This window comes from Prionailurus bengalensis, chromosome A2 (genome assembly GCF_016509475.1).
Source record: "Prionailurus bengalensis isolate Pbe53 chromosome A2, Fcat_Pben_1.1_paternal_pri, whole genome shotgun sequence".
Taxonomy (NCBI): Eukaryota; Metazoa; Chordata; class Mammalia; order Carnivora; family Felidae; genus Prionailurus; species Prionailurus bengalensis.
The window spans coordinates 154618961-154637705 of NC_057348.1; the positions used below are offsets into that span (position 1 = coordinate 154618961).

At 46.0% G+C, this 18745-nt stretch overlaps 1 protein-coding gene across 3 annotated transcripts in view; it reads right to left on the reverse strand.

Annotated features, from left to right (window-relative positions):
- The window catches only part of DENND2A (DENN domain containing 2A), a 105144-nt gene that overhangs the window by 46148 nt on the left and 40251 nt on the right, over nt 1-18745 (reverse strand). The window contains exons 4-6 of one of the 3 annotated variants that reach the window (XM_043589715.1): nt 12093-12220; nt 9741-9862; nt 336-533 (exon numbers count right to left, since the gene is read on the reverse strand). In XM_043589715.1, the coding sequence (XP_043445650.1) occupies nt 336-533; nt 9741-9862; nt 12093-12220 (448 nt within the window). Of the gene's footprint in view, nt 1-335; nt 537-9740; nt 9863-12092; nt 12221-18745 lie in introns of all 3 variants that reach the window. The other 2 variants (XM_043589714.1, XM_043589716.1) reach the window with 2 other exon arrangements.

Genomic DNA, 18745 nt, shown 5'->3' on the forward strand with positions numbered 1-18745 from the left:
TCACACGATGCCACCTCTGTAGCTGGTGTTCACCAAAGTCTGAGTCACAGCACAAGGAACGGAGCTCGCTTTTTGAGGCCCTTGGAGGAGGGGCATTGGAAATGTCGTGTGGAATCACAAGCAGAGCTGAGGCTGGGAGAGGAAGGGCTAAGAGGAAGGCTACAGGACCACAGTAACTATCATGACAAAGGCTCAGACACTCCAGCCTGCTGCCTGGCCTGTGATGAGGCAGGCAGAAGACGGCCCAGTGTTCAGTTCTCTGCCCAGATTCCTCTGCAACCCTCCTTTGCAGGAAAGGGGACCTATCTGCACACGAAGTTTGCTGCAAGCCTTACCTTGGGTATCTTTCTCTTCTTCCTGCCATTCTGCGGATCTCCAAGGTTAAAGAAAGTGTCATCAGGGCTGCTGGGGGTGGAGGGGGGACTGATTTTGGAAGGGGACCCATATCCATCCCGACTCAGCTTCCTAGTGTCCAGCAGTTTGAAGTTCCTTCTCTCTGAATTTTGCCGGAAAAAAGCAGGTTTGGACAATGACTGCTGGGAGGGGAAAGGAGAAAAGAAGAGCAAATAAATACAAAGGGACTAACTGGGAGATGGCTGGGGGTGCCAGTGATACAGACCATGAGATGGAGAGGGAAAGCTGGTCTCTGTTCCCAGGGTAGGCTCAGTCTGTCTGCATGAAGATGACAAAGGACGCACACCCAATCCAGTCTCCTTTTAGACAAGCGGGAGTACCCTGGCTCTCTTACCTCTACGAGCTCAGCCAACTAACACCCACCGGACTGGGAGTCAGAAGACCTAAGCCTGGTTTTGACCCCTGCCCACTGGTAAGCTGAGGACCTCCTATACAAGGAGCTTCACTTCCTAAGCCTCGGGGGTCTTATCTCTAAAAATGAGCTGCTTTAAGGTCAAAGGTAAAAAAGCAAAAAACCCCAAAACCAAAAACCCTGCAACTTACAGATCTTCTTTTTCTTTTTTATATACCACCAATTTTTAAATATGTATTAGGAAGGTTGCGGAAGAGATGTGGTTAACCCTGGTGTTGGGTTGCTGGTCTGTGGGCTCCACAGGCCCTGGTCCATGCTGTCTGGTCCCCCTCTGCCATCTTGTACTGATTTAAAATTAACTCCCCTAGGGGCGCCTGGGTGGCTCAGTCGGTTAAGCGTCTGACTTCGGCTCAGGTCATGATCTCGCGGTCCGTGAGTTCGAGCCCCGCGTCGGGCTCTGTGCTGACAGCTCAGAGCCTGGAGCCTATTTCAGATTCTGTGTCTCCCTCTCTCTGACCCTACCCCGTTCATGCTCTGTCTCTCTCTGTCTCAAAAATAAATAAACGTTAAAAAAAAAATTTTTTTTAAATAAATAAAATTAACTCCCCTAGCGGTGCCTGGGTGGCCCAGTCGGTTAAAATTAATTCCCTCTAGAACTCATTTTTGTAACACATAAATTAATGAAAAGGCAAACAGGCAAAAAGATAGGGATGGAAAATTTATAAAATAAAGAAAGACAATGATGCTTAGATATGGAAAATGATTCTTAGCTTTACTCACAAGAGAAAAGAAAATGAAAACTCCATCAAGGAGACATTTTTCCCTCTAAGATTAGCGAAGATAAATTTGGTAACTCACCGGAGTTATTGGTGAGTCCCTTTCATACTTTGGTACACTGCTGATGGGACTAGAAAATGGTATAATTCTATGGAGGGCGATGGAGCAGTGTCAACGAAATTACAAATGCACATGCTGCTTCACCCAGTAATTCCATCTCCAGGAATGGGCCCTACCCATATACCCAGACCTGGGCAAAGTTATACTGTACGAGGCAAGCTATACTGTGCAAACCGTATTGTACCCTGTGAGATGGCTTGTAAAATACAAGTACACAACATACTGGAAACGATGTCCATCAGCAGAAGCTGGTCAAATAAAATCTGGTACATCTACAGAATGGAATACGATGCATGTGTAAGAAAAATCTTCTTAATGTACTCATATGGAAAGTTCTCTCAGATGTATATATATATATATTTTTTTAATGTTTTACTTATTTTGGGGAGACAGAGACAGAGTACGAGCGGGGGAGGGGCAGAGAGAGAGGGAGACACAGAATCCACGAAGCACGTTCCAGGCTTTGAGCTGTCAGCACAGAGCCTGACGTGGGGCTTGAGATCATGACCTGAGCTGAAGTTGGACGCTCAACTGACTGAGCCACCCAGACGCCCCGGATGTCTGTTGTTAAAGCATGAAAAGCAAAGTGTAGAACAGTTAGCATAACATGCTGATGTGTGTGTGTTTTAAGGAGCTACCCTGCTGGTGTATGCAGAGGAGAGTTCTGAAGGACACATCAGAAACTAACAGTGGTTCTTCTGGGGGACAGAGATGGAGGGCCAGGGGCCAGAGGAAGACTTTTCACTGTACACCTTTAATACTCCTCAAAGTTTAAGCCATACGAATATATTAACACTGAAATAAGAGATACTAATAAAATTTAAAAACTACTTGGACTATCTTCTTTCTAAAGGTACTTCCAGGATGCACACAGTATTATAATTATAGCTGCAAAGTCTCTTTTTAAAAATGAATTAATGAGTTAATGCATTTGATGGGCTAAAGGTATATAAAGTACCTAGCAAAATACCTGATACACTATAGTTTTTCTCATTTTTTCATACTTTAATATGCTAACTGCTTTTTTCTTTAGTATATTGTTTATGTTGCCTATTTATCTTTTGAGTTCCTAGTATTTTTCTTATTAATTTGGAAGAACTCTTTATGTAGAGCAGATATGAACTATTTGTCAGTTTTGTTGTGTGTTTTTTCCATGTTTTTTTTAAGATCATGTGAAATCTTCGTATATGAAAATCTGTTCATCTTTTCCTTTGTGAATGATTTACATCTTGCCTCTCTTTGCCTAGAAAGTCTATATATTTTTAGAGGTTTAATACATATTTAATTCCATTTTCTTGTGGATTTTCTTAGCTTATTTCGAACATATTTTTTTAATGTTTTATTTTTGAGAGAGAAAACGCGAGTGAGGGAGGGACAGAGAGAGGGGGACAGATGATCTGAAGTAGGCTATGCATTGAGACCAGCAAGCCTGATGTGGGGCTCGAACTCATAAACTGCAAGATTGTGACCTGGGCTGAAGTCAGACACTCAACTGACTGAGCCACCCAGGTGCCCCTTAACATATTTTATTTATTAATCCATCAGTCATTTATTTTATTGCATGTTAGTCTAAAGTGATTTTTTTCCCCCAAAGCTACCTTATCTCTATTCCATTTGATAAATAAGTCTTTCTTTTCCTATCAGATTACAAGGCCACATTTATTGTATCTTAAACTCTTACAGAATCATCTTATTTTGTTCCATCGATTTCTCTATTCTTGTTTAGTTCCACATAGTATGTAACAATAACTCAGAACCTTTTCTTTTTGAAGATTTCTAAGAATAAAGACTCCTAGTCTTCCCAAGTGGCCTGCTGAAATGTTTGTATCACGAGTCTATAGGCAGCAATCAATCGCTTAGCACCACAAGCCCTGAGCAGAAAAAGCCAGTGTGGTTTGCTCACTATGCACATCTTCATAATTAAACCAGCACATAAAGAAGGAATAGCTAGAAGCTTTCTTAGAGACCAAATTCCATCTGCAGTGAAATCCAAGAAAATGGCCCCAATTCTTTCCCTGTATTAGAATCACGTATCACATTGTTGGCAAAAAGCAGGCATCTGTTTTTATTAGACTTTTAGGTGTGAGAGTGTTTGTTCAAAGATTTGACCGATAAGGAAGTCTGAGAAGAAAGAAAACAGAACGGAATCAGAACATGGTACGCAACTCTCTAAAGGGTGTCAAGAGACCTGGGGGAGGCTGCGTGGGCTGCATCTCCCCGTGGTGACAGCATCTCCCCGTGGTGACACTGCCAGGGAAAGGGGCCCCGGTGTGCCCTCCAGAGCACCCAGAATCAGCCCCCAAATGTCCAGGGAGCTTTCATGAGGGGGTGGAGTTTCAGCTGCTACTTAACTGAGAAGAGGACCTAGTGGGCTCTGGGGTAGAGCGTTTTCAAGTAGATAGCACAATCTGAGAAGAGGCATAGCGGTGAGGAAGAGCAAATTAGACCAGAGAGAGTCTTCATGGCTTAGAGCGAGTACAGCCAAAGAGATGGGAGAGATCACACACCAATGAGGACATCAAATCATCTGTGGAAGGCTTTTGAAGGTAAGGGTATGACTCTTGGACTTAGCAGGGGGTGGCAAGCCTTTTCTTAAAGGCCAGACGGTAAATATTTTAGGCTTTGTCACGACTACTAGACTCTGCCACCGCAGTGCAAAAGCAGTCATACCAAATATGTGCATGAATGAGCGTGGCTGTTACAGAAAAACTTTATTTACAAAATCAGTCAACCAGCAGAAGTTGGTCAAACCTGAACGATAGTATAAAAGAATAGATACTATAGGACCCCAGGGGTGATTATATCAGGCTGTGGCCCAGATAAGATTCCCGCTTTTGATCAGAAAGCCTCACTCGGGGCGTGTGGATGGTTCAGTCAGTTGGGCGTTTGACTCTCGATTTCGGCTTGGCGTGGGTCATGGTCTTGTGGTTTGTGAGTTTGAGACTCTGCCCTGTGTTTGGCTCTGGGCTGACAGTGTGGAGCCTGCTTGGGATTCTCTCTCTCTCTTCTCTCTGTCTCCCCCTGCTTGCTCTCTCTCTCAAAATAAACTTAGAAAGAAAGAAAGAAAGCCTCACACCAATGTGCTCTGATGGTAATATGCCTAATTCCATTGTGTCTATGGAATAACCTCTAGGGAGGGGCCCAGCTGTTGCAGAGGCACACAGAATGGACCTAGCAAAAGATCTGTGGTGTCCAAAAAAGAAAAGCAGGCAAGAACTCTCTGTGGAAACTTCATGAGTTATTTTGGGGGACCAAGTGTGATGGGCCCTGGCCGGGGGACTTCTTGGTGGGGAAGAGGGGTGGCAAGGAAACTGCATGCCTCCCTAAAGGGAGCTGACCTGGACTCAAGCCAGGGCTCATTCACCCTTCTTGTCTGCGAATGGTGGCTGGTGGCTTAACTCCTTCCTGTCCTCTCTTGTCCCTCTCTTACTGCCTCAGAAGACAGTGATGTAAGAAGACTGAAAGGGCCCTTGATACCAAATATCCCATCTCTTCCTAACCTAACTTAACCTCATTCCTGGTCTCTTTTATAGAGGCCTCCTCTAAGGACTTAGATGTCATTCTCACAAACATGTCCGTTAGCTCATGTATACCCACAGGTGCATATCCTTCCATGAATGCATAAACACTTCCTTAAATATACACACACAGAAGTACATAGGAAAGCAAACACGCATATTTTAACAATTGGGACATTATACAAAGTGATGACATTACATTTAAACAATGGAATGCCAGGGCGCCTGGGTGGCGCAGTCGGTTAAGCGTCCGACTTCAGCCAGGTCACGATCTCGCGGTCCGTGAGTTCGAGCCCCGCGTCGGGCTCTGGGCTGATGGCTCAGAGCCTGGAGCCTGTTTCCGATTCTGTGTCTCCCTCTCTCTCTGCCCCTCCCCCGTTCATGCTCTGTCTCTCTCTGTCCCAAAAATAAATAAACGTTGAAAAAAAAAAAATTTAAACAATGGAATGCCAGGCAGACAACAAACATTGTTTTTAAAAGGAAATTAATGATGTGGGGAAATACTCAGGATAAAGGCCAGCAACAGTATATAGACATCATCCCAAATCTTTTTTATGTACACACACACACACACACACACACACACGCTAACAATCTATTAAAGAAAAATAAAAATTCCCGATTATGGATGAGTTTTATATTCTTCATTACACTTTTCAGTATTTAAGAAAATTTTGGATGGCTCAGTCATTAATCTGACTTCGGCTCAGGTCATGATCTCAGGTTCATGAGCTCAAGCTCAGCTTAGGGTAAAACGTGAGCCCAGCTTCAGGTGAGCCCTGCTTCTCACTGTCTCCCTCACCCACACCCACACCCATCTCCTCCTCTGCCCCTCCTGGGATATTCTCTCTCTCTCTCTCTCTGCCCCTTGCTCACTTGCACCCTCTCTCTCTCTCTCTTTCTCTCAAAAAAAATTAAAAAAATTTTTTTTAATGCTTATTTATTTTTGAGAAAGAGAGAGCACGATGGGCAGAGGGCAGAGAGAGAGGGAGACACGAAATCCAAAGCAGGCTCCAGGCTGAGCTGTCAGCACAGAGCCCAGCGTGAGGTCTGAACTCATGAACTATGAGATCATGACCTGAGCTGAAGTCGGGTGCGCAACTGATTGAGCCACCCAGGCGCGCAACCCCCCCCCCCGCCCCCCCGCCAAAAACTTTTTTTGTGATGAGAATGTTCTGTTTTTAGGAAATGAAGTTTTTTTTTTTTTATTAAATTTTTTTTTTCAACGTTTATTTATTTTTGGGGCAGAGAGAGAGCATGAACGGGAGAGGGGCAGAGAGAGAGGGAGACACAGAATCGGAAACAGGCTCCAGGCTCCGAGCCATCCGCCCAGAGCCTGACGCGGGCTCGAACTCACGGACCGCGAGATCGTGACCTGGCTGAAGTCGGACGCTTAACCGACTGCGCCACCCAGGCGCCCCGGAAATGAAGTTTTTTTTTTTAAAAAAGAACACATACTGAAAAGCACAATTCTATATAATTACCAAACGCACATAAATAGTAGCTACTTAGCCTAAGTATTTACAAGGATTAATTTGATTACTCTTCATAAAATCCCTACGAGGAGAATACTATTATCATTCCTATTTTATCAGTGACAAACTGATCCGTGTAGATGAGATCATTTGCCCAAAGTCACTCAGCTAGCAAGTTCTGAATGGAGACAGACTCTAGAACTTGCACACTCGACCAGATACTGCCTCTCTGTAGCTACAGCTACGTGATACAGGATTTTTTGGTGTGGGAGATGGTGTGGGTGGGCTCCCCAGGCAACCAGAGAATGCTACTTAGTGACATGTTTTTTCCCTTAGGTCTTACGAGTCAGTACATAAAAAAGAATGTCTCACGTTAGCCTCGATTTCCTTTGTTATCAAAATTAGTTCCTATTCCATTTACTGTGCTATTCCAGGTGTGGGGATGGAGGTAACACATAGCAAGAAAAGAAAGTAGCCCCGGCTCAAGAGCTTGCATTGTGTGTCTATAAGCATTAGCATCTGCACATCTGCTCCTTTCTGTCTGTCCAGCTGACCCTTACCCCTGTGCTGGGTCCAGGCACGGTCTCACTAAGTGAGAATCCCAGAAGCTGTCACAGGATCTTTCTGAGGCTGACAGAGGAGGTCGCCACAAAGGGACTGCTTCCGCCAGTTCTAAGGTCCCAGGTGCAGCCCAGATGCGGCAGATGCTCCATGAATATTTGATGAGTTAAAACGGAGGAAGTGGTGAAGTCTCCAGCTGTCTCCCAGAATGGGCACAAACCGGATACCCAGATGTGGGAGAGCGGAGGAATGAGCGTGGACACAGAGTCCTGCGGATGACGTGCAAAGGCTGAAAGCAGCTGGCAGGAACGGCGGCAATCAGACACATACCCTGGGCAACTGGAGACAGGGATAGGCTTGTGGAGGTGGTTACCTACTGTGTTTAGCTGCTCTGGTGACACAGGACCTAGGTTTTCTCTGGCTGGCAGGAAGGGGAAGAAGAGGGCCGTTAAGTCCTTATTTCCTGGCATCAGGGAGGAGCCCCCAGCTCTAACTGCAGAGTTGCTTGGGGCAGATGTTGTTCATTGCTCCTAAGGGGCAGGCGGTGCATTCCCTGCGTGAAGAGGAGAGCAGGGGAGAGCCAGGTGGGACACGAAAGGGCACCCTGGGTTGTGAGAAAGCCTTCCTTCTTTTAAGCCAGACTTATCCACTGTGGGAAATGAAGGATTTCCTAAATGTCGAAGGCATCTATATCTACTGAAAACACATTTCAAAGGGAAGTAGGAAAACTCTGCTAATTATCTCTTGTGCTGGATTATTCATGACAACACTCTTCCATAGGAGGAGAAAAAGAGCAGTTAACTGGCTTCGGCAAGAATTACAGTAATCGGCTTGGTTAGGTAAGATCCACCCCTCATGGTGGAGTCTACCTTCAACTCTCTTCAGGAAGACTGGTGGCAGAGAGATTCCCTGTGTGACCACTGAGCACAAAAGGCATGCCTCGTGTGCGGACCCCCCACCTGCCAGCAAATGCATGGAGCCCAGAGAGGAAGATGGCTTCTTTTCTTAGGCTGGAAATAGATCCTGCAATGGGACTGAAACTGACACCCGGGGCCTGGATTTGGCCTTCCCTTACTTAATTTCTTCATCAATTACACACTGTAGAACAACCACTAATGGCGGACACAAAGAAAGAGAATATTGAGGAACTTCAGGAATTCATAATTTAGCTGGGGAGGTTTTTAAGATACATTACATGACTTAAATCAGATTTTAAATCATCAACGTCAGAGATATCATAATGCCGTATACACAATTTGGTGTAAAATGAACACTTTAGCCCAATGAGTAAGAGGGGAAGAAGTTCCAGTGGCTGAAATGGCCTAGAAACTTCTTGAAGGAGGCAGGATTGATCTGGGTTGTAAAGGATGGGGAGAGAAAGACAAGAGCCAAGAGCAGATATAAAAATGACCTAACACAGGGGTGGGCAAATGTGGCCTCTGGGCCACATCTGGCCCACCACCTGTTTCTATACAGCCCACGAGCTAAGAATGGTTTTTACATTTTTTAAATGGTTGGAAAATAAGTAATATTTCACGACATGTGAAAAGTATGTAAAATTAAAATTTGGTGTCTGTAATAAAGTTTTATTGACATACAGCACATCCATCTGTTTGCATATTGTCTACAGCTGCTTTTCACTAAAATGCAGCACTGAGTAGTCACAACAGAGTTCATATATTTACCCTCTGGTCCTTTACAGAAAAGGTCTGTCAATCTGGGCCTAGAGTATCAGAGGGGCAATTTGTATGCTTTTGCTAGACGGGAGCTTTTGTATGTAGGAAGTGTAGGAAATTAGGTAATAATGGATGCCCAGGGATCAATTATGAAGGATTATTTAATGCCAAGCTAAGGAATATAAATTCAATCCTCTTGGCAATGAGTTGAAGTTATCATTCACATGAGTATAGTTATATTATCTATGTGTACCTAGTACAAAATTTCAAAAGGTTCAAAAGGATATTCAGTAAAAAAAAAAAAAAAAAAAAAAAAAAAAAAGTCAGTTTTCCACCTTGCCCTCCAGGTACTCACATTCAGGCAACTCCACAGATCTACCCACTCACTCTTAGGCTCCCTACAGGGATATTCCTCTACATACAAAAACATATTTGAGTTTCCATGTATGTATATTTTTCTATTTAAAACCTCACAGATGGTGGCATGCTATAAAGGTACTGTTTCTGTACCAGAACTTTCAGTCTTATATTTTAGACTTTGTTTTAGGTCAGGCTACTCTTCCTTACAGTTGTATAATACGGATGTGCTATCTTACTTACCCAGTTTGGGGAGGTTTCTGACCCAGAAACTAAAATGTTATTTTAGGATGTTTGGTTGAGCAGAGGGTTTCCAGGACAACTAGAGGCAGAACTAGAGCAGGCAGGCAGCTGATAGGCAAATCCAGGAACCCAGAGGTGAGGGAGGCCTGGCACTCCGGTGTAACCCACAGCTCGAGGCTGCTCGAGGCCACCATGCTGGGGGTGCTGGGGACCCCTCTCCCTGCACCACTCCCCGGGGGGCTCATACCTTGGAGGGTGTGTCAGCAATGGAAGAGGTGGGAGAACCAGGGAAGTTCAAGACACACTTCTTCCCCAGGCAGCGACCGTGCAACTCCACGTCCTCATAAGGGTTTTCCTTCATTGGTGGATCTGTGGTCAAAGGCAACAAGTCAGGAACTGGGAACGTTACGGAAGTTTTCCTTATCAGAGAGCCACCCAACGTCTCGGCCTCTCCTGGTGGGGATGTCTGATGTCTTGCTATCCATTCACCCCCTTCCTCTTGGACCCTGGTTTTCGCCGGAGTGACTCCCTGTGTCCCCCTTCTTAGATATATGGAGTTAACTCCATTCCAAATTCAGAGCATCAGTCAATGTGAGCATCCCCAGTCTCCGCCTCAGTGTCCAGTTCAGGGAAGGGCTCACATCCCAAGCTTATGCCAACCAGTGCATGGCATTCCTGGGCTATGAAGGTGAAAAAGGGACCTAAACCAGTCTCCTCAGCATGAACCTCGGCATTTTTGTTGGGTGCAGAATATGGGCTCTCCTTCCCAAAGGGAAGTTACAGATTCCAGGGAGCTGACGGCAGCCATCGTGAAGACCATAGGAAACCCGCCGAGAATGGAGCTAGCCCGAGTGATAACAAGGGAGAAGAGGGGCGCCTGGCTGGCTCAGTCAGTGGAGTGGGCAGTTGTCGATCTCAGGATTGTGAGTTCAAGCCCCACACTGGGTGCAGAGCCTACTTTATAAAATGTGGGGTCGGGGGGAGGAAACAAGGGAGAATAGGCCAGTTCTGGTCACATGAACCAACAAACTCCCTTGTTATTTCAGCTGGGTCTTCTGTTCTCTGTAACTGAGAACTTCTCTGTTAGGTACACACTGTTAAAAGAAGTCCAGACCTCATACCCGCTTCAGACCTGGGAAGCCTACTGCTTTGGCAGCAACCCATCTCCCAAACTTGGATGCTATAATTCAAACAGTCTATGGTGAAATTCATAGCTCAGCTAAATATCTATTCTGCCTCAAGTCTCGTGTTTCCTCCTACTGTGGAGTTTGTTCTGGTATTGATGATTCCATTCACGTATGTATATGTGTATCTGCCCTACCGATCCCTTGCATGTGGCCACGTACGGGTTTCTCCCTCTTACCAGCTCCTTTCTTCCCCCACTCCCACCCTTGACCCCAACATGCAGACGGTGGGCTGAGCTCACACTTCCCTGAAAACTGTGATATTCCCTGAAGGCTACTGAACTCACTAATTTATTGATTTTATTTTCCTTTTTAACTCACTAATTTAAATGCAAACAGAGGTGCCTGGGTGGCTTGGTTGGTTACATGTCTGACTTTGGCTCAGGTCACGATCTCATGGCTCAGGAGTTCGAGCCCCACATCCGGCTCGCTGCTGTCAGCAGAGGGTCCACTTCGGATCCTATGTCTCCCTTTCTCTCTGCCCCTCCCCTGCTATTTTCTCAAAAATAAATAAACATTGTTGGGATGAGCACTGGGTATTAAATGTAGAGGATGAACCACTGGATTCTACTCCTGAAATCATTATTTCACTACACGCTAACTTGGATATAAATTAAAAAAAAAATTCTTAAATAAAATATTAGCAAATGAAATCCAAAATAAAATATAAACATTAAAAAATAAAGAAATGTAAACAAACTTGGTGAATCTGAGCTCCACTTTAGAATTTAAAAGAACTTAGGCCAAAGCTACTTTTAAAAATAGTTGACATTCATTTTAGTCTGAATTTTGATGCCCTGTTACTGTCACATTCCTACAGATTCAGGAAGAGCGTGGTGGCCTTAGTTTTCCTTCATTCTGTAATCCCTAAATTTACTGAGCATCTGTTACAAACCAGGTACTTTCCATTCCATTTTCTCCAATCCTCAGCCCTACAATGTAACTGTCATCGTCTTTATTATACAGATGAGAGAACGATGTTCAGAAAAGTGAAGTCCCCCACTCACTGTTATACAGCTGATCAGGAGCAGAGCAGAGATTCAATCACAGCTATTCAGACCCCAGGTCTCCAGTGTTTCCCACTGCAACATGCTGCCTCCATGGCCATTCAGCACCAGTCCTTCCTCTTTCCTCTCCGGTCCCACTTTCTCTCATATGTCCCTCCGTGGGCCACTCTGCCATGCCCCTACCTGCTCTCTTGTTCATCTGAGTACATGTATTTCTTCGAGACTCTGTGTGTGTGTGTGTGTGTGTGTGTGAGAGAGAGAGAGAGAGAGAGAGAGAGAGAGAGAGAGAGAGAGAGAGAGAAAGAGAGAGAGTGTGTGTGTGTCTGTGTTTCAAGGGGTCAGCCCCATTTCCTCTCCCCCTTGCCAGAGACAGACCCGGACTCATACACAGGTATGTGGGCCTCTTACCTAGAATGTCCTCGTAGACGTTCTCCTCTGATAAAGTGCGTGTGAGCCCCAACTTAGTCTGTGCGTACCAGTCCACTCTGCTGTTCTCAGAGGAAGATTGCAATAAGTCTTCAAACTCATAGGACTTTCTGGTTTGTACAAGATGGGAGAAAAAAACCAAAAAACGAGAACTCAAATCAATTAGGCTGGTCCAGAGATTATATGCCCCCAAATTTTCTTCCTGCAAAGATTTCTATTAATGAAATCAACTCTGTTTCTTGTAAGAAGGTATGAAAATCCTTACATAAGAGGTGTGGCTTTTATCTGAAAGAATGTTTATGCTGTTACGCTGAGTAAAGGGAGTCAAGTACATATAAAATACAACCCCAACTTTGTAAGCACACATATACATAGAAAAGAAGTGAAGGAAGTGAAATATACAGCTATATCTTAGGGCTAAGGAATGGCTCATGGCTTCTTTTCACTTTTACTTTCTGGACTTTTTAAATATTCTGCAATGTTTACAGAGCATACATTAATAATCGGAAAGGAGCAGTGATGGCCAGTTCAGAGTGGACCAGAGGCCTGGGCCCCCTTCGCACTTCTTTCACTCAAGTGGTTATTATCAGAATGAAACCCGGAGGCCAGCTGAGACACCCCCAACTCCCTCCCGCACTCCCCCTGCAGAGATTTGTGCAAATGTGGTAAGGATGATCAGTAAGGATGATAAATAAATGGCCATCACCCTCACCACACCCCCTACTTCCACAGGAGCTGTCCCTGTCCTGCTGGTGTTGACCTAATGCAAAGTCCAGCCCCCACCCCCAACATACACAGTGGCTCACCTTGAGTTTCTATGATTTCTTTAGCTTTACTGAACATTAGGAAGGTCAGGAGGTAGACCATACTGTGGAACATACAAAATATCAGCACCTCACCGGTTCATTCCACCTTTCCCTTTTTTCTCCTCTTTCCTTCTCCTTCTCCAAAGTAAAACACAACTTCCCACCAGTTGGACCAGAACAGCCCTGTCCACTCAGGCTCTCGAGGCTCATCTTGTCCGTCCAGGGGACTTGTGAGGAACTCGCACTGAACACACTCGGGCCTTCCTTGAATGGAATTTAGTCCACCCACACTCCTGAGGGCACACTCCCCAGCTGGCCTTGACTTGGTCCTAGCCCTTCACTCCTCCTGGTATAGGATGGTCACAAGCCTCCCATGGCCCAGGAGTCACGGCTCCTTACTCTGGGCACCCGTGTCTAGCACAGCGTCCTGCACATGCTTGATGTAAACGGTGGCTGACTACGTAGAAGTATATGTCTTTGCTTCTTACCCATGCTTCCAATCTCTCTCTGCCCCTGGGGAAGGTGCCCCCTGGTGGCTCTAAGATTAAACAGATCCGTACACAGATCCCAGATGCATTGTTCACAAGCCTTTTAACCTGGGATGAACTACTTAACTGGGCTGAAACTCTTCCTCCTGACTTGAAAAACAGGAATTATCTCATAGGATTGCCCAAAGAATAGAAAAGAGAAAGTCTGTAAAGTCCTTAGCACCTAGCAAACATGCAACAAGTGTTAGCTGTTACTATTACCGTGCAGTGCTATAATTACTTACGTAGCAAATGTTTTATGTTGAACATGAACTATGTGAGAGGCACTGTGCTCAGGGTTCCATAAATAAGGAGTGACTAAAAGAATCAGAGTCCCTGCCTCAGAGAGCTTACATTCCAGGGAGGAAGACAGGCGTTCAAGCAGAGCATGCACAAATACATCGAATAATAATAACCTGTGTTAAGGTCAGTGATGGAAAAGAACAGGGTGTCACAAGTGAGACTATCAAGGAGGACTTGACGTAGATTGGGGATGCATCAGGGGAGGCTGACAAAGTCACTCATTAAAGCTGAGACCTAAGGATACAAAGAAAGACCTCAGTTGGGGCGGGGGGGGGGGGCGGGGAAGAGTGGTCCAAGAAGAGGAAAGGGCACCTGTGAAGGTCCTGCGGCAGCGGAGAACTCGGTGCATTTGTGGGAAAGGCACACAGACGCTGGGCAAGGCTGGATTGTAGGGAACAAGGTGGTGAGTGCGGTGGGAGGAGACAGCAGAGCCAGGCAGATGCCATGTGCCTGCTTTCCAAGCTTTGGGGATTTGCTACATTTTAAATCTTTCCCTCTCCACTAGCTCCTTTCCCTCTTTAAACACATAGGGGTTTCCTCTAGAAAAACTTTCATTGGAAGCAAGGACCCTTGCAGCTCTGCGGATTTCTCACCTTCCTTGCCAAGGGTTTTAAGCTGGTGGGGGTTGGGGGCAGGTGGAGGAGGGAGGAGCTGAGGCTGTCGATCAGTTTACCTGAATTCACAGGTTTTCCTTCTTTATCTTCTCAACCTGGCCTCTGTAAGCATCCCTTTTCTGAAGCTGCCCCCTGAGGGTCACTACTGAGTTTCTGGTAAAACCTAATCACTTTCTGGGGCATTTCTTTATGTGACACCTGTTAGTTTCTATAGCATAAGGCTGTGGTGCTCAAAGTGCAATCCTTGGGCCAGGGCTGGTGTGCCAATGACATAGGTACAATAATTGAGAATAGGCATTTAAAAACTTTTTAAAAGTCATTTTTCTCTTTGCTTTAAATGTAATTTCTACACCCAACGTGGGGCTCGAACTCAGGATCCCAAGATCAAAAATCTCATACTCTACAGACTGAACCAGCCAGGTGCCCCTGTGCTTAGAAAATTTTAAAGCAATTTGACAGAACAAATTTTTAAAAGACAACTGAGGCTTGTATATTGTTGTCTTTTTCATTTCATTTCTCTGGCAATTCCTTTTTGTTGTATTTTACAGAAGTATCATTCAGCAAAGGATTGCAAACACAGGCACACAGGCACCCTCTGAGGTTTGACGAGCTGGGTGCAATGCTGGCCCCTGGCCACTTCCCCTTCTCAGACAACTGCCTGTGTCTTTGCTTGTAGCTCTCTCTTCCTCTTTCTCTCCCTCTTTCTGGGCTTTGGGTGTTTCCCCAGGTTTTTCCTCTCTAGGCTTCTAAACTTGAGTATCTCCACATCTGAATTCATCATCCCTAATCTCTACCTCACCCTTCTCCCTTCTGAACCTGAACTCAGCACTCAGGACAGGAACATAAAGAAAGACCACGCTTCCAGCTTCCAGCTTCCAGCTTCCAGCTTCCAGCCTAGGTCCTCAGGGCCTTAAGTCAGGCCATGAGGCTGAAACTGTCACCCGTGCCCTGAGGTGCCTGATGCACTCATGGAAGCTCCTGCTGCGAAGGAAGGGCTACCTCTCCATAAACCCCTTCTTCCTCCCCTTGAGGTGTCCAGCCAGGAGAGGAAGGACTGTGCCTCAGAGCTCCCACAGATGTGGTCTATGGGGTGGAAGCGGGTCTGAGCTGTTTTCTCTACAACGGGATCGCACTGTGCTTTGTGCCCGCCCTGAACACTCCCTAGTCGGGGATGCCATTAGCCCAGGCTGGTATTAGCCGGGCAAATGCTTGGGGATGGACGCGTGGTGGTCTGTGGCCCAGAGCAGAGTGAAGTTACCGGCCTGGAGTGGGCCATACAGCTCCTGGGTTTCCCCCACTGAGCTAACCGGATTCTGGTAGCTCAAGTCCCCAGCATGCATACTACCTAGATTTGGTAGGGAAGATGCAAACTGTTCAAAGAGGCCGCAGAATCACTCAACATTTACTGAGTATCAACTAAGTCTGTACTCGGATTACTACATTCAAACTTTGCAACAACCTTGTAAAGAATTACTATCATTAAACATATTATATATACGAGGAAACAGAGACCGGGGTGCCTGGGTGGCTCAGTCTGTTAAGCGTGGGACTTTGGCTCAGGTCATGATCTTGGGGTTCGTGAGTTCCAGCCCCACATTGGGCTCTGCACTGGCAGTACAGAGCCTGCTTGGGATTCTCTCTCTCTGCCCCTCCCCCACTGGTGCGTGCACACTTTCTCTCTCTCTCTCTCAAAATAAATGAATAAACTAAAATAATAATAAAAAAAAAAAGGAAACAGACAGAGCTCAGATAAATTGCTCAAGGTCACACTGGGAGAAAGAGGTGGAGCCAGGGTCAGAAGCCAGGAAGTCTGGTCCGTGTCTGGTGCTCTCCACAGCACAGGCACTAAGCAGAGCATGGAAGTTAAGTCAACGCAGGAGGAAAGCTGTGGTCACAAAACGTTTTAAAACCTTTATTTACATATTAACTTTGAGAAAAAGGAAATTTCAAAAGGCTAATGATAACCACATCCAAACTGGCTTCTTTCTTACTTAAACACTTCCACATTCGTCCCACATTCAGCCCATATGTTTAATGTGCACCTTCTGGGGGTCGAGCTGAGCTCACAGCTAGCTGGTGAAGCAAAGGCAAGAAGTCCCTGCCTTTGGGGAGCCCACAGCCTGGTGAAGGGGTACACCTCCTCCCAGCCTGAGTTTGCTTCCTGGGCCTTCAAATTATCATGTGATTGAGATACTTCTTAGTTTTAGAGATGCTGGGATGATTTAACTGGTCCACTGACGTTTCCTGAAGTGGGTCACAACATATGTAATATCCCAGTTTTGACAACCAGTGCAAAACACTGTGATTTCAAGTAGTATTTTGAAGGTTACCTGTGACTTTTCTGTATTTTTGTAAATGAAATACTAAGTTAAGAGCTCATCCCACATCTCCATTTGAATGACCCGTGGGAATCTAAATCCAAGGGGCACCTGGGTGGCTCAGTCAGTTAAGCATCTGACTTCGGCTCAGGTCATGATCTCAGGGTTTGTGGGTTCGAGCCCCGTGTTGGGCTCTGTGCTGACAGCTCAGAGCCTGGAGCCTGCTTCAGGTTCTGTGTCTGTCTCTCTCTCTGCCCCTCCCCTGCTCATGCTCTGTCTCTCAAAAATAAATAAACGCTTTAAAAAATTAATAAATCCAAAGTTGAACTCACCCTCCTATTCCCCCCGCACCCCAGTGAAGACCAGTTCCTCCTCCAGTGCTCCTCAGCATAGGCCATCACCCTTTGTCCAAATGTTTATGCCTTAAACCTGGGAGTCCCGTCCAAACCCCCTTCTCCTTTAGCACCTATATCTGACCAATTAACAAGAGTTCCACCGGCCAAGCATTCCTAGTATTCACTGCTTTTCTCAGTCCCCCAGCAGCTGTACCCTGGGCTTACCCCATCCCACCACATACCCCCTCCCACCCCACAGTTACCCACCCTGTCTGCTGTCCAGGTGAGCTTTTCACAAATGAAAATCCGGTTGGGTCTCTCCCTTCTTAAAAAATGTGAGTTCTGGGGCGCCTGGGTGGCGCAGTCGGTTAAGCGTCCGACTTCAGCCAGGTCACGATCTCACGGTCCGGGAGTTCGAGCCCCGCGTCAGGCTCTGGGCTGATGGCTCGGAGCCTGGGGCCTGTTTCCGATTCTGTGTCTCCCTCTCTCTCTGCCCCTCCCCCATTCATGCTCTGTCTCTCTCTGTCCCAAAAATAAATAAACGTTGAAAAAAAATTTAAAAAAATAAAATAAAATAAAAAATGTGAGTTTTTTTTTTTAATATATATTTTTTTCAACGTTTATTTATTTTTGGGACAGAGAGAGACAGAGCATGAACGGGGGAGGGGCAGAGAGAGAGGGAGTCACAGAATCGGAAACAGGCCCCAGGCTCCGAGCCATCAGCCCAGAGCCTGACGCGGGGCTCGAACTCCCGGACCGCGAGATCGTGACCTGGCTGAAGTCGGACGCTTAACCGACTGCGCCACCCAGGCGCCCCAAAAATGTGAGTTTTTAAGGAAAGTTTCCCATTCCTAGTAAGTGATAGGCCAGAACACTTCCCTGGTCTCCAGGACTCTTCTGGACCAGGCTCCAGAGGACCTGGAGGCCTCGGCTCACACCCTTCCTGATCTCTCTGGCCACACCACTGCCTTTCAGGGCCTCCAACATACTAGTCTTTCTTCCTCTGGGACATTCACCTGTTTCTCAAACTGAACACCCCTTTTCCACATGGGAATCTCAGGTCTCAGTCCGAGTGCCACATCCTCCCCAATCTGGCCCTGTTTCCATGTCAGGCTAGATAACCCTGCTGAACATTCCCGTAGCGCCATGGGCTTCCTCGCGGCACTGAGTATGGTTATAGTTACATAACTGCAGAGTTGTGTGCTTCTCTTACTAGTACGTAAGGTCCACGAGGCCAGGGTCTCAGTTCATTTTGTTCACTGTTATGTTCTAATACTACACAGGTGCAGGATTAAATGTTTGCTGGTTGAATACATGAGGGAATATTTAAATTTTTTTAAACATTTATTTATTTTTGAGAGACAGAGGGAGAGCACAAGCAGGGGAGGGGCAGTGAGAGAGGGAGACACAGAATCTGAAGCAGGCTCCTTGAGCTGCCACAGATTCTCTTCTTGTCTCCATGTCCAGTGACCACACACAGGTCTTTCCCAGGTCCCACCAGCTCTTGGGAAGGGCGTGTGTGCCATCAGGAGATGAGAGTGGGGCTAAGTGGGGGAATGCTTATGTTAGCTGGGCTCACACCTCCCCCATCAAGTGCTACTGCTACTCATGGTGGGCTTATGCTTATCTCTATCCTAAATCCAAAACAGAAATGCCAGTAGAAAACCCATCTTTATCCACCATTATGTCTAACGTCCAATCATTTCCACCTCCAGTGGGAAATAAGACATGA